At 38.1% G+C, this 13,361-nt stretch overlaps 1 protein-coding gene across 6 annotated transcripts in view; it reads right to left on the bottom strand.

Annotated features, from left to right (window-relative positions):
- The window catches only part of Ufd4 (ubiquitin fusion-degradation 4-like), a 42,368-nt gene extending 30,427 nt beyond the window's left edge, over nt 1–11,941 (bottom strand). For 3 of the 6 annotated variants that reach the window (XM_069500367.1, XM_069500371.1, XM_069500369.1), the window contains exons 1-14: nt 11,757–11,941; nt 10,542–10,573; nt 9,738–9,877; nt 8,998–9,113; nt 8,191–8,309; nt 7,605–7,744; nt 6,750–6,925; nt 5,428–5,558; nt 4,592–4,725; nt 4,097–4,377; nt 3,646–3,810; nt 3,245–3,380; nt 2,381–2,564; nt 1,964–2,029 (exon numbers count right to left, since the gene is read on the bottom strand). In XM_069500367.1, the coding sequence (XP_069356468.1) occupies nt 1,964–2,029; nt 2,381–2,564; nt 3,245–3,380; nt 3,646–3,810; nt 4,097–4,377; nt 4,592–4,725; nt 5,428–5,558; nt 6,750–6,925; nt 7,605–7,744; nt 8,191–8,309; nt 8,998–9,113; nt 9,738–9,877 (1,788 nt within the window). In that variant the 5' untranslated portion in view covers nt 10,542–10,573; nt 11,757–11,941. The remainder of the gene's footprint in view (nt 1–1,963; nt 2,030–2,380; nt 2,565–3,244; nt 3,381–3,645; nt 3,811–4,096; nt 4,378–4,591; nt 4,726–5,427; nt 5,559–6,749; nt 6,926–7,604; nt 7,745–8,190; nt 8,310–8,997; nt 9,114–9,737; nt 9,878–10,541; nt 10,574–11,756) is intronic. The other 3 variants (XM_069500370.1, XM_069500372.1, XM_069500368.1) reach the window with 2 other exon arrangements.
- Between the last annotated feature and the right edge of the window lie 1,420 nt (nt 11,942–13,361).

Below are 13,361 nucleotides of genomic sequence, written 5' to 3'. Positions count from 1 at the left end.
CAGAGCACAGATAATCTATCGGCCAAACATGGCCGACAGTGTTTTCACCTGTCTAAGAAAAATATTTTTTTAAATTAAAGTTTAACGGTTTTTAGGGCGCAAAAAAATATAGTGTTAATTTTTTTGATATAATAGGACAAATATTAACCATTTAAGACCAACTTAAAAAAATTGTCAAGTAGCCTATTCCATTGTACACAATCTCTAAACTAAACTAAAATGACTCGTCTAAATCTATTGCTATCCCTTTCATGAAGTTGCTTGCAGAAAAGGATAGCACTAGATTTAGACCTGTTAATTTAGTTTAGATTAGAGATTGTGTACAAGAGAATCGGCCCCAATAACATACTATAATGTGTTGAAAAATTTACAAAACAAACGTTTTTCTTCCTTTTTTCATCCTTGCAGAGCGCGGCGACAAAAATGCAACACTAAAGAAGCACGACTACTAATGTGGTTCGAATCCGATCGCCTTCAAGCAGTTCCTTGTATTACAACTTCTAGGAGCCGTGTAATATATTCCAGGCACAAGAACCAACTCGGGCCTGTCCTTAGACTTATAAATCCCGCAAATTGCTAATGCGCGTGGCCGCCATTTTAGTGACGTCAGCACTAGACTGAAGTTTCGAGCTGATGGTATATTTTTATTTCGGCTGACGTCAAAACGACGTCATTTCGATATTAATTAGACATGGTTCCAGCGCAATAGAAATTTGCGGGACTTATGTAACAAACACGTTAGTTGTAAAATAAGAATGTACTATATAAATAAACAACATTAAAAAAAGGAAATAAAAACAAAAGAGGACAGTTTAAATGCAGGTAAGTTTCGATGGTGTGACTTCTGTACAAGTAGCTTCAAGTTCAAATGCAATGCATTTTTGCTGTGTAAATATTGAATTAGTAGTTTCAGTGGGAATGTTCAAAACGGTTAACAAATGCATTAGTAATAAAACTTAACGTTGAGTCTTCTAACATTTGTTCGGAAGAGCTAACAGATTTTCAGATAGTGTGGAGGCATGATACTACTTTCGTTTTACATTTTGTTACTTCTAGACGCTTCAACTATTGAACCTAAACGAATAGCACACATCGTGATACTTTTTATCCCGGGAAAATAAAGGGTTCCAACATGATTATACTCTACGACTCCAAGTGGAGGAAGTCACTGACATAAACTCATAAAACTTTTCTGGAGTTCTAACTTCTATTTTTAAAGCTAGATTCAATCCGATGGTGTAGCTCGTTCGAACAAATGGTACCATTATTTACATTAATGCTAAATACCAAACAAACACTATTCAAATCGAAGTTTGTTGTTAACGTAAAAAGTTTTTGTTATTTTCATATATTTTGATTTTTGATATATTCACAACTCTATGTGGCAGAAATAAGTATAATAGTTAAATAAACAATCTTACTAACAACAGCATAGAGTTATGACAACAGCTAGTTAATAAGTTGCCAAAGCTTGCCTCGAATAGTAACAAGACAAGGTACAAGTCGATCTCTGGCTGTGCAACGCTAGTTTACAAGTTAGTTGTTTGTCAAGGATTGCCTCCAACAAGAGTAAGTAAATCTTTGTCTGTGCTACCTAATTGTTTACTGCACCAATGGCAAAATGTTACAAAATAAACTAAACTAAATCTGCACTAAGCAATGTAATTTTTATGTGAAGCTAAATGGAAATAACGTGGGCATCAATATGTTTGATTAAATATAATTCTCAGTGAAGATAAAGTTCAATTTACTTTGCAATATTTTAGAAGACGAATCATGTCGCTCCTACTCTCTACCGCAATAAAGCATAATTATCACTGACAATAGTTGATGCAATACATTATACAGTAACCAACGTAGCGCTGTTTTTAAAGTTTATAGAAATTGCAGCGCCTTAGAGCCAGGCATTAGGTGGGGATGCAATGGAAATGATATAGAACTCATCACACCATCGGAACATTACCGCGGGCGGGCGGATATAGCGGCTGCGCAGGTAGCGGGGCTGCGGGTGCCGCGCCGGCGCCTCGTCCTGCCCGACCAAAACTGTTATTTGATCGCTTTCAATCCAAACTAAACTTCACGCGCTAGGCCTGTACACACATTGAAAAGGTGGACACCAACAGCGCAGATCATGTTTATTTACTTTAGTGTCAGGCCACGGGAATAGGGATGGTGCCAACTGGTCAAATCAACCACTTTTATGAGTGTTTTTTGAGTTGAAACAGTTTTCATCTAGAGATGCGATATGTCATATTATAGTAAAAAGTTTAAAGAACTCTGACTTGTGCAACCCAAAGCGGTTTTTTTGGTGGTCAACGTTAACCATAAATGCCTAAGTATTCAATGGTAAAATACAGGCAGTGAGTAGTGAGACACTGACCTGCGCGTCGAGCACCTGCGCGACGAGGCGCGTGAGCAGCGCAGCGACGCGCGGCGTGGATAGCGCGCGGAGGCGCGGTGCCGGCGCGTAGTGCACCATCTTACGCACCAGCGAAAGGCACGCGCGCCGCACGCCCGCGCCGCCCGCACCGATGTAGCGCGCGCAGAACACGGGCACCAGGCGTCTGCGACACATACATCCATATACTATCTTAACATATTGTAAGCTTACACTTCTTTCGCTCTTATCCAGACAAACGTATTACGCCTATTATTTTATAATTTTTTGTTCTAGATATAAAACTAAGCCAGATATCAATCTATATCTCCATTATCTTATGATCAACGAACAATAAATACAGTTAAATTTATTTATTTTGAATGTTATCACCCTTGAAACATCTCTTTTTAAGCCAAATTTTGAGGCGTTTTTGTGCATACCATATGAACCATGTAAGAAACTACAAAACTGCAATACTACTTTATTTATTTATTTTACACTTTATTGCACACAACACAAAGTAAACATTGAATAAACACAATACAGGATCTTAATCTAATAGCTGTAGCATGCAAAGGCGGCCTTATCGCTAAAGCGATCTCTTCCAGGCAACCTTTGACGAAAGGAATCACGAAAGCACGGGTTGGTGCGGCAGCCGAAAATGGCCCTAGGTATATTATATTATTACTTTACGAATACTTTAAGGCAATCTTTACTTAATAATAATTTCAAATATGTTTAGTTTCAAAAAAATATTAATTTGCAATAAAATTACGTAATACCAAAGTAATAGTAGCATACAACAAACACAAGATTTGACATTTCAAATATGTCCCGTAAGTCAGTGAGTCTGCTTGAACTTACTCCAGGTATATAGATGCCATTTCCTTATCCCCGGTATCCGGAAAATCTTCATCATTAGACGAAGCCGGCGAGTCCTGATTACTGACAACCAGCCATTCCCCAGGGCACTGCAATATAGCTGCTACCTCCCTGTGACCTACGACAGATTACATATTGGTAAAATTGGAATTTATTGGAAATCTGTAATTAGATCTTTGGAAATTCCATCCCCAAGGGAATTAAATAGGATATGGAAGTTTGTATTAAAGTCTGTCATTTTTTATTTTAAAATGAAGAAATAATGATGTTTTAGGTTTTTTTGGAAATTCCACTATTTTTTTTTTATATCCACTCGAGCGAAACTGGGGCAGGTCCTGACCTGCCCCAGACTCGCTGGAGTCTGAATAAAAATAACAAATCACCTTGTTCATGCCTTTCCCTCGCCTTGTCCAGCGGCGTCTTGCCGTCCTCGTCGCGCAGGTCGGCGTTGGCGCCGTAGCGCAGCAACACCTTGGCGATGGCGGGCCGCCCGAAGCACGCCGCGTAGTGCAGCGACGAGCTGCGCTGTCCGCGATTCACGTCCGCACCTGGAAGGGATATGGCAGTTTACCCAAACCCCTTTGATTTCTACACGGCATCATACTGGAATGCTAAATTGCTTGGCGGCACGGCTTTTCCGGTAGGGTGGTAACTAGCCACGGTCTCCCACCAGACCAGACCAGAGATTTAGTAATTATAAAATTCTAAACCCTTGCCGAGAATCGAACCCAGAACCTCAGAGGTACCAGAGAGGTCATCAGTGCAGTAGGTATATGTTTTTGTTATTTCAGCCAAGAAATATACCTACGGCAGAGCTGCTTGCTTATATCTTACCTTTGTCACACAAGAACTCGACCATCTCCCTCGTACCGAAGGCCGCGGCCCAGTTGAGCAGCGTCTGCCCCACGTCGTCGGTGAAGTTGACGTCGACGGCGCCGCTGGTGACGGCGGCTATCAGCGCGTCGGTGTCCTTGCCCCGGATGCAGTCGATGAGCTGGCGGTGCGACTTGTCGCCACGACTGCCCAAGGCCGCGGGTGTGGAGGTGCCGCTTGAGCCTTCGCCGCTCGCTCCGTTACTGGTAGATCCAGACGCGGAGCCCACGCGGTTTGAACCACTGTGCGAAATATTATGCAGGTGTAAGAGACATGCTAACGAATACGTTGCACTTAATGCCTATAATGAAATGACAAATACAACTTTATCTTGAATGTTATCAATGTAATATTAATGTTGTAAAGGAAAGCTGTTTATCATAGTTAAAAGCAATGTACTCAATGTGTGAGCGGTAAAATACACGGCACATGAAAAATTATGAAGCAAATACTAACGTCTGTATGGCGTGCCGGCCCTCACACAGCAGAACGAGCAGCAAGTCTACGAGTCGCATGCACTCGAGGCACCAGCGCTCGTCGGCTTGCACGGCCGCCTCGATGGCCGAGCACAGGTCCAGGCGCACCAGATCCTGGAAATAACCAGCTGTTTAAAAAAGAACATTCCGGGTTTACAAAAAGTAATGGCAAATGAAAAAAAACCTAAAACCATCTTCGCATTATTGCCTTTCTAATGAAACCGCTTTGGGACGCCTCAGTTGGGTGGTTTCAGTCTATAATGGACACAGGTAGAAACGTTTTTCGTGTTTTATATTATTAACTATGCTCTATATATGGAAAGTTAGTAAAGCGCTCTCTGTTACGTAATCACATACAAATGACAGAGATAAAAATTTCAGTGGGCGCTAACTATTTTGAGTCACCGACCAATCACAAACGAATAAACGTATTTGATAGAATTTTTGGTTCATACTAATAGGCACTAGTCAGTAGTCACATTTTATTTAAGGACTTAACTATCAAAAAATACACTAATTCTGGTACCTAAAGCACTAAGGTGGCAACATTGCTACAGTTCACGAGCGCGCATGAACTTTACTTGTGGTTACATCGTGTACAAACATTGCGTAAGTGTGCGTGCTTGTCAGACCAATGAGTCACTAGCAAGCGCTCGCAAACGCACACCTGCTTTACTTTACTTATACCAATACGACTTAAACATAAGCATGAACCACGCGCACTCCTGAAACGCAAGAATTTTTAAACAAATTTTGTTAAATACAACTAGATTGTACAGTTTTCAAAGACCTCTTTGACTAGACTAAAATACTAACGTGTGTGATCTGCGCAGAGCCGCGACAAAGTGTTGACAACAGACTGACAGTGGTTGAAACTGAGGGCATGAGGCATTTGTCGTCGGAGCTCTCCGTTGTGCCCAGCCGGCGAACTAATTCCTCAATTAGACCTGCAAATAAATAAATCCATACTAATATTATAAATGCGAAAGTGTGTCTGTCTGTCTGCTAGCTTTTTACGGCTCAACCGTTCAACCGATTTTGACGAAATTTGGTACAGAGATAGCTTACATCCCAGGAAAGGACATAGGCTACTTTTTATCCCGGAAAATTGAAGAGTTCCCACAGGATTTTTAAAAACCTAAATCCACGCGGATGAAGTCGCGGGGATCATTTAATAAATAAATAAATAAAATTACTTTTTATTCAATTAAACTTTTACAAGTATTTTTGGATTGTCAGATGCATCTACCACTGATTCGGAATGCTAAATTATGTAACATTACAAATATGATTATATGAGGTCCGTATTTGGCCTTTTTGTTTCCCTACCTCTGAAAGTACGTTAAGACGTCAGTCCCGGTTATTATAATTAACATCTTCTTGATATATAAAACAAAAAGGTGACTGACTGACTTACTGACTGACTGACTGACTGATCTATCAACGCACAGCTCAAACTACTGGACGGTTCGGGCTGAAATTTGGCATGCAGATAGCTATTATGACGTAGGCATCCGCTAAGAAAGGATTTTTGAAAATTCTACCCCTAAGGGGGTGAAATAGGGGTTTGAAATTTGTGTAGTCCACGCGGATGAAGTCGCGAGCATAAGCTAGTCTAATAATAAATTGTAAAAAGCTAAGAGTAGAAATTTCGTTCTCTTAGTAGTTGTTTTCGGAAAGGATCTGGGAACCCATCACATTATTATCCCTAGAAAACTCCTACCATTATGTGATCCTCACCAATCTGTGATAACCTAGTGGTTAGGACGACCGCCTCCTAATCGGAGGTCGGGGGTTCGATCCCGGGCACGCACCTCTAACTTTTATTGCGTTTATTGGAGTTATGTGCGTTTTAAGTAATTAAATATCACCTTGCTTTAACGGTGAAGGAAACATCGTGAGGAAACCTGCATGCCTGAGAGTTCTCCATAATATTCTCATAGGTGTGTGAAGTCTGCCAATCTGCACTTGGCCAGCGTGGTGGACTATGGCTAAAACCCATCTCACTCTGAGAGGAGACCCGTGCTCTGTAGTGATCCTGCGATGGGTTGCTCATGATGCTGATTATATTATATGATTAATGGAACGGGGTCACGATCCTCAGCAATAAGAAACACGACGCAGAGGGGAGTCGTTACCATGTTCGGCAAGCGGCGCTGGGTCGGCGTGCGCACGCGCGAAACGGTCGGCGAGGGACGCAAAGCAGCGCAGCGCAGCGTCGGCCACGCGCGCATCGCTGTGCCGCAGCAGCGCTGACAGCGACGACACCGCGTCACCCACACGAGCGTCTCCCGGCTCCATCTTGCCGCACACTCTGACATAAACAAAAAACCGTGACACCCGACACAAGCGCAGCTTACTGTCACGCTCAACAATAGCGCTCCCGAGCAAACAAGGCGAAACGTTTTACTTTTGCAAGTTAAGCCCTCATCACAAAAAATCTCCGGTTCAAAATTCGTATTCAATCTCCACACATGATTTTCCGTCCGAAAAATTTTCAAATTGGAAATAAACTGAACATCAACATTTTTGTATGAATTCAAGACTATAACTCGCGATTCAAACAATGGGTATTCGTAATTCCTTTTTTTGTTTTTTTTTTAATCACACAAAACTATTTCTTAAGGGAATTTGGATTTGAAAATGTCTGTTGTGTCTGCCTACAGGGTACTTCTAACTTCCCGTTGACCTAGAATCATGAAATTTGGCACGGGGGGGAAATCTGAAATCCGTGAATTTGTCATAAAAAAAATTTAAAATGCGTTTATAAACAAATAATTAGTATTTTCAACTTTTAAAGAAAAATTACTGTACCAAGTGGGGTATCATATCAAAGGGTACATTGTACCTGTACATTCTAAAATAGGTTTTTATTTAATTTTATGCATACCTAATAGTTTTTGATTTATCGTTCAAAATGTCGAAAAAAGACGACTTTAGTACGGAACCTTCGGTGCGCGAGTCTGACTTGCACATGGCCGGTTTTTTTTTACCTGGAAACTACAGCCATGGCCGAGTGGAGCGTGTCCTTGTGCACAGAAGTGCCATGGTGTGTAATAAAGTGCAATACTGAAGGTAAGCCACCTCCCTCCCACACCGCACCAGCTTCACGAGTGCACACCAATTCCAGTACCTAAAAAAAATGAAACCCTTGATTCCCTAAATCCAATAGCCATATATGCAAAATGCAAACACTATAATGTGTCTGAACTAACAAAGGGAACACGTTTTCGCCGCGTCTTAACTGGAAATATATTTTGATTCTATATATTCTAAATGGATTTTGTCCAACAAATAAATCATTTAAAAATTATGGCAATCTCATTAAAGATAAAATATTTTTATTTAAAAGAGAAAAATGTTTAAAACTGTTTTTTTTTTAATGTCTAACATGTATTTAAATCACTTTTTATTTAACGAATGTTTAAACAAATGGTCAAGTGTGTGTGTTCCATACTTGCATAGATTTCATGCAAAGTTGAAAAATTTGTGACATGCTTGTTCAGTTGCAAAATATGTAGATTATCATAAGAGCATGTAAATCTTTTGATTAAATTCTAGTGATCAATGAAAACTTACTTTGATGCATTGTTCTGCAAGATCTTTGCTTGTTCTGTTGTTTGGGTCAACTGTGAGTAATCTGCTGCATATGGCTTTCACAGCGCCCTCAATTGCTACAATTCTTCTTGTACATTCAGCTGCAAAAATTAAGATAACATTGTATTGTCTAAAATATTCGTTCCAGCACGATTTACGCCAAGAATATACATACATAGTACATAGTGATACTTACTGATTCTGATGTCAACAAAATTTTAGAGTATTCACATCTTTTTCTTACCAATGTGATAAGAAAAGGACAGACAAACTTGAATTTAATAAGGATAAGTTTTAGGTTTAGGATAAGCTTACGTTAATTACTAACATGGAAAATAATTTTGTATTACTAACAAAATGAGTCACTGTTAATAAAAGTTCATTTATGTATCACAAGATGATGCCCGCAACTTTGTCAGTGTGGATTTAGGTTTTTTTTAACTCCCGTGGGAAGTCTTTGATTTGTTCTAAATCTAATTGATTCGGGATCTAAAGTAGCCTATGTCCTTCCTCGGGATGCAAGCTATGCAAGAGTTGCTTATTTCCCGGGGACGGACATAGGCTACATTTTATCCCACAAAATCAAAGGGTTCCCTCTGGATTTTTGAAGACCCATCCGTTTAACCAATTTATATGAAATCTGGGCCATAAGTAGCTCGCTTCCCGGTAATTGACAATTAGGTAATTTTTTATCCCAGAAACTCAGAGGGATTTTTATAAATCCTAAATCCATGCGGACGAACTCGCGGGCACCATCTATATAGTATTGAATAAAGCAGTGTTGTCTACCTGAAACATCCAAGTAATAAGTGATTGCTCTAGCTGTCACCTCAAGCACATTGTCTGGTGCACATTCATCCAAGAATATTTTACACAGGGCTGGTAAGAAGGTCCTTGGTGGACAACTGAAAAAGAACACATTATTTGAACTATTTCTATTTCTGTAAGACAACAGCAGCGTCAAAAGCTGCTGTCGTCGTACAGAAATAGAAAGATTTTTATTTAGACAAAATATTACTATATATAAGTCTTTTGAATCTGCAAATGCACCAACCATATTAACATATAGGCTACTTTTTATCCCGGAAAATCAAAGAGTTCCCGGGGGATTATGAAAAACGTAAATCCACGCGGACGAAGTCGCGTGCATCAGCTAGTATTAAAATATAACTAGCTGACGTCTGCAAATTCATACGACTGCATGAATTTAGTCTTTATGAAAATCCTGTGGAAGCTCTATATTTTCGGGATAAAATACTGTATGTGATTTTCTAAGTCTTTAACTATATCAATGGGAAGAATCAACTAGGATCCGTTGATATATTGCTGCTTAATTTTCCTGGGATTGAACCGTTTGTTTTCCTGGGATAGAAAGATGCCTATGTCACTCTACAGGTCTCTCACTATAACAATGCAAAAAACCTCATCAATCCACTCCACTGCAGTGTGAATGAAGGACAAATCAACAAACAAACACTCACTCACATTCATAATATGGATAGTGATATCAATAAAACAAGATTACTTACCTCTCAAAGCATCTATCAACATTGTCCGACATCAACAGCAGCATGCAAAGCTGCTCCAGTGCAATTAGCTGCATATCCCGCTCATCTCCCTGCCCTGTCAGCAGCCACTCCAGCAACGTCTCAGGGTCCACTTCAGCCATCTTGAGGAACAATTTTATGAACAAAAAAATAAAATCACACTTGCGAGTTGGACAATAGTTCGCATCTGAGTAACTTCAATATTTTTTGTTTTATAATGTCCCTCAAATTGTAATACGCGTGGCCGCCATTTTAATGACATCAACACTAGACTGAAGTTTCGAACTGATGGTATATTTTTATTTCGGCTGACGTCAAAATGAAGTCATTTCGATGGGACATGGTTCCAGCGCAATAGCAATTTGAGGGACTCATAACATTTCATTTTTGTCAGCAGCTCAAACTGTGTAAAGTACTCTTAACTGATCTTTATCGTCCCTAACTTATCTACCAACAATCAACATAATAAAACAAAGATTGGTGCTAGCATGTATTGAATACATATTTGAAAGATTTATTATAAGTATTGATAATGTGCTGAGTCTTGTGTCTGTGCTGGTTGAATTGGATTTCAATAGGTTACTAAATCTGAATACAATTTCTGGGAAATACTTACTAAAAGAAGTCTTTATAACCTAATTCGGTACAATTCCAAGCAAGTTTCCTAAAATTTTCTAAATTCAATTATTTAAATCCACTGTAATTTTATTTTTGTGTTAGTATTTGTGAAATGTTTCAATTTTATAATAAAAAGAGGAAAAACATCTTAGGATAAAATTATACTACCTTGAGGCTTGAGGTGGTGTATTTCTATTCACCTGTAAAAAAATATTTAACATTAAATAATTTAGTTAAGCCATCCAAAGGGGTAATGCTGCCAGCATCTTGGGTACAATGCCTCGCTGTGGTGGTCTCGATAAGGTTTTAGATTGAATTCAATTTAGAGGATACCCATGATCTGTAGTGAGCCAGTCATGGCTTGATCATTATGAATGCCTGTGACTATGTCCACATGGATTTAGGAAGGTTTTTAAATCTGGTGGAAACACTTTAATTTTCCAGAACAAAAAGTATCATATATCCCTGTCCAGGATGCAGGCTATCTCTGTGCCTTTGATCTAGATTGGTTCAGCAATTTGAACCATGATAAGGTAACAGACAGGCACACTTATAACATTGGTATGAATTTATATTATTGAGTGATATTATGTCAAGTGTGCAATATATTTAAATTGTAAAATCAAACAGGTAATATGCTTATAAATTAACTACTTGAATATGTTCTGTGCGGCCTAAGCATTTCACACAAAACACAAAATTGTTCAAATCTTAATTTTACCTTATTGATCATGAACTAGGACAATAATAAATAGACCATAAATAATCCTACTTCTAATACCGCATTTGCCTCATTCTCTCGAAGTTTAGTTTCCGACAATTACATTTAAAACCGTGTGAACTGCACACGTTTTTTATTTCATTACTTGCATTAGTAACATTTTTTCTACCCTCTATTGGAAGCATAAAATGTTATATATACTGAAGTAGGTACTAGTGGACCTTGTATATGCAGAGTATGAACATAACGCAATTAATACTTACCTTTACGCTTTGTTATCCCTATAAGGGTGGAATGGTTGCTTTGTACACAAACCTTCTAAAATAGGTTTTCATCAAATTATAATAAGCTTTAGCTTCTTACATCTAGATATTCAGTTTCATTGATCATGCATTGACCTGATATGTACCTAAGTAAACATAAATTGATAATAATGCAATGACAATCATAATCAGTAGAAACAATCGCAATATTTATGTAGGTTACTACCTCAATTATACATTGTATGATACCTTTCTCTTTTGGTCTAACCATTCATGTAACTAACGGTATACCTGCCCTACCCGAGAATTATTGGAACCTCAAAGGATATTAGGATCGATGGATATTTAGGGAAAAGAAAGCAAATACAAAATTTAACAGTGAGCTTGACATCTACTTACATTCAATGAGCCATGACGCGAAAACGTTCAAGAAAAATCATTAAGAAATATTTATATACAGACAAAACTATTTCACTTTCAATAATTATTCTAATACAACACATTTACACGTACATCAATCTATCTAAAATTTAATTAATTTCTCAACTAAATCACCACACGAAACAAATCACGATTTTTTTCACAGAACACCACAGATAATTGATAAAACGTAGTGATCACAAACTACAGTGTATAAAGGGACAGGTAGTGATTATATCTCAGAACAAGGACTATAAGGTGAGTACAAAAAAAAATTTATGTAGGTACCTACTACTTCCATTATTACCTCCTATGTCGATGGGTGACCATAAAGTAAAGTAATACACTGGATGGGTGACTCAGAAGTAGTGTACTTTCTAGTAGTACATGGAAGTTCTTTGAGAAGGAATGACATTCTCACATCGACTTCCAACTTCTTTGCATTCTCACATTTCACAAGTAAGGAAGGGACTGAGGGGGCCACGGGGCCACGCTAGTTGCAAATCTGAACATAATATCTGTGCAGACTATAGTCAGTGAATAGTGATTATATACTCTTTGGTAATAATTCTCATATATTACAAAGTACTCTGTGGTAATAATCACTACCGTAAAACGGGGTGAATAGGAACCGGGGTGTGAATAGGGACAAAACTGGGAATGAGATTTGAAGGTAAAAATAATACCCAAAACAGCTTAGAATTTTGGTAGCATTGTTTTTCCCTATAGTAGAATATTTGATCTTTTAGTTGGCAACACTGAACCAGAGACAAATTGGCATTAAAATAACGAAATCGTCATTGCAAAAACGTTGTTCAAAACACGCTAAGCCGTAGGTCTCAAAACTTTGTTTACTTTGACGCAGTACGAGAATAAAACAGTACAAAAACTATTAGAAATCATTAAACATTTATCTAAGAGGCGTCACAAAAGCAGATTTGTCTAAATGTTACATATTTTTCTGTAAAAAAGAAAAAATTGGAAACCAAGTGGTTTTGGCTTTGCCATGGGGATTATAGGTACGGGAAAGGGGTGGATAGGAACGCTATACTTACTGAATTGGAACGAATCAAGGTTAAATAGGAACAGTAAGGTTTATATAGGGACAGGGCTGTCACTTTAAATATTTAATTAAATTGTTCAAAAACATTCTTCCTTCTTGTGTAGTCGACTAGTAAAATTTTGTTAAATGGCATTTTACTGTTTAATATTGATAAATAAATAAAAATATTTTTTTATTCAATTAAACTTTTATAAGTATAGGTAACAACACTACTTGTAAAAGTTTAATTAAATAAAAATATTTTTATTTATTTATTTTTGAATCGTCAAACCACTGATTCGAAATGCCAGCAACCAGCAAGAAACTCGGCGGTTGCTTTTTTAAAGATTAGATACCTACTATGCCATGTATAATAACATATAGCCTATGTTACTTCTGAATAAAATAGCTATAGAATATGGTGAAAGAATTCTCAAAATCAGTCTAGTAATTTCAGAGTTTATCGATTACAAACAAACAAGTCTTCACTTTCCTAATCTAAATATTATATAAAAGGAAAAGGACTGACTGATCTATCAACG

This window comes from Maniola hyperantus, chromosome 8 (genome assembly GCF_902806685.2).
Source record: "Maniola hyperantus chromosome 8, iAphHyp1.2, whole genome shotgun sequence".
NCBI classification, from domain to species: Eukaryota; Metazoa; Arthropoda; class Insecta; order Lepidoptera; family Nymphalidae; genus Maniola; species Maniola hyperantus.
Note: the sequence above shows the minus strand (reverse complement) of the source record. Positions and strands in the feature narration are given on the sequence as shown.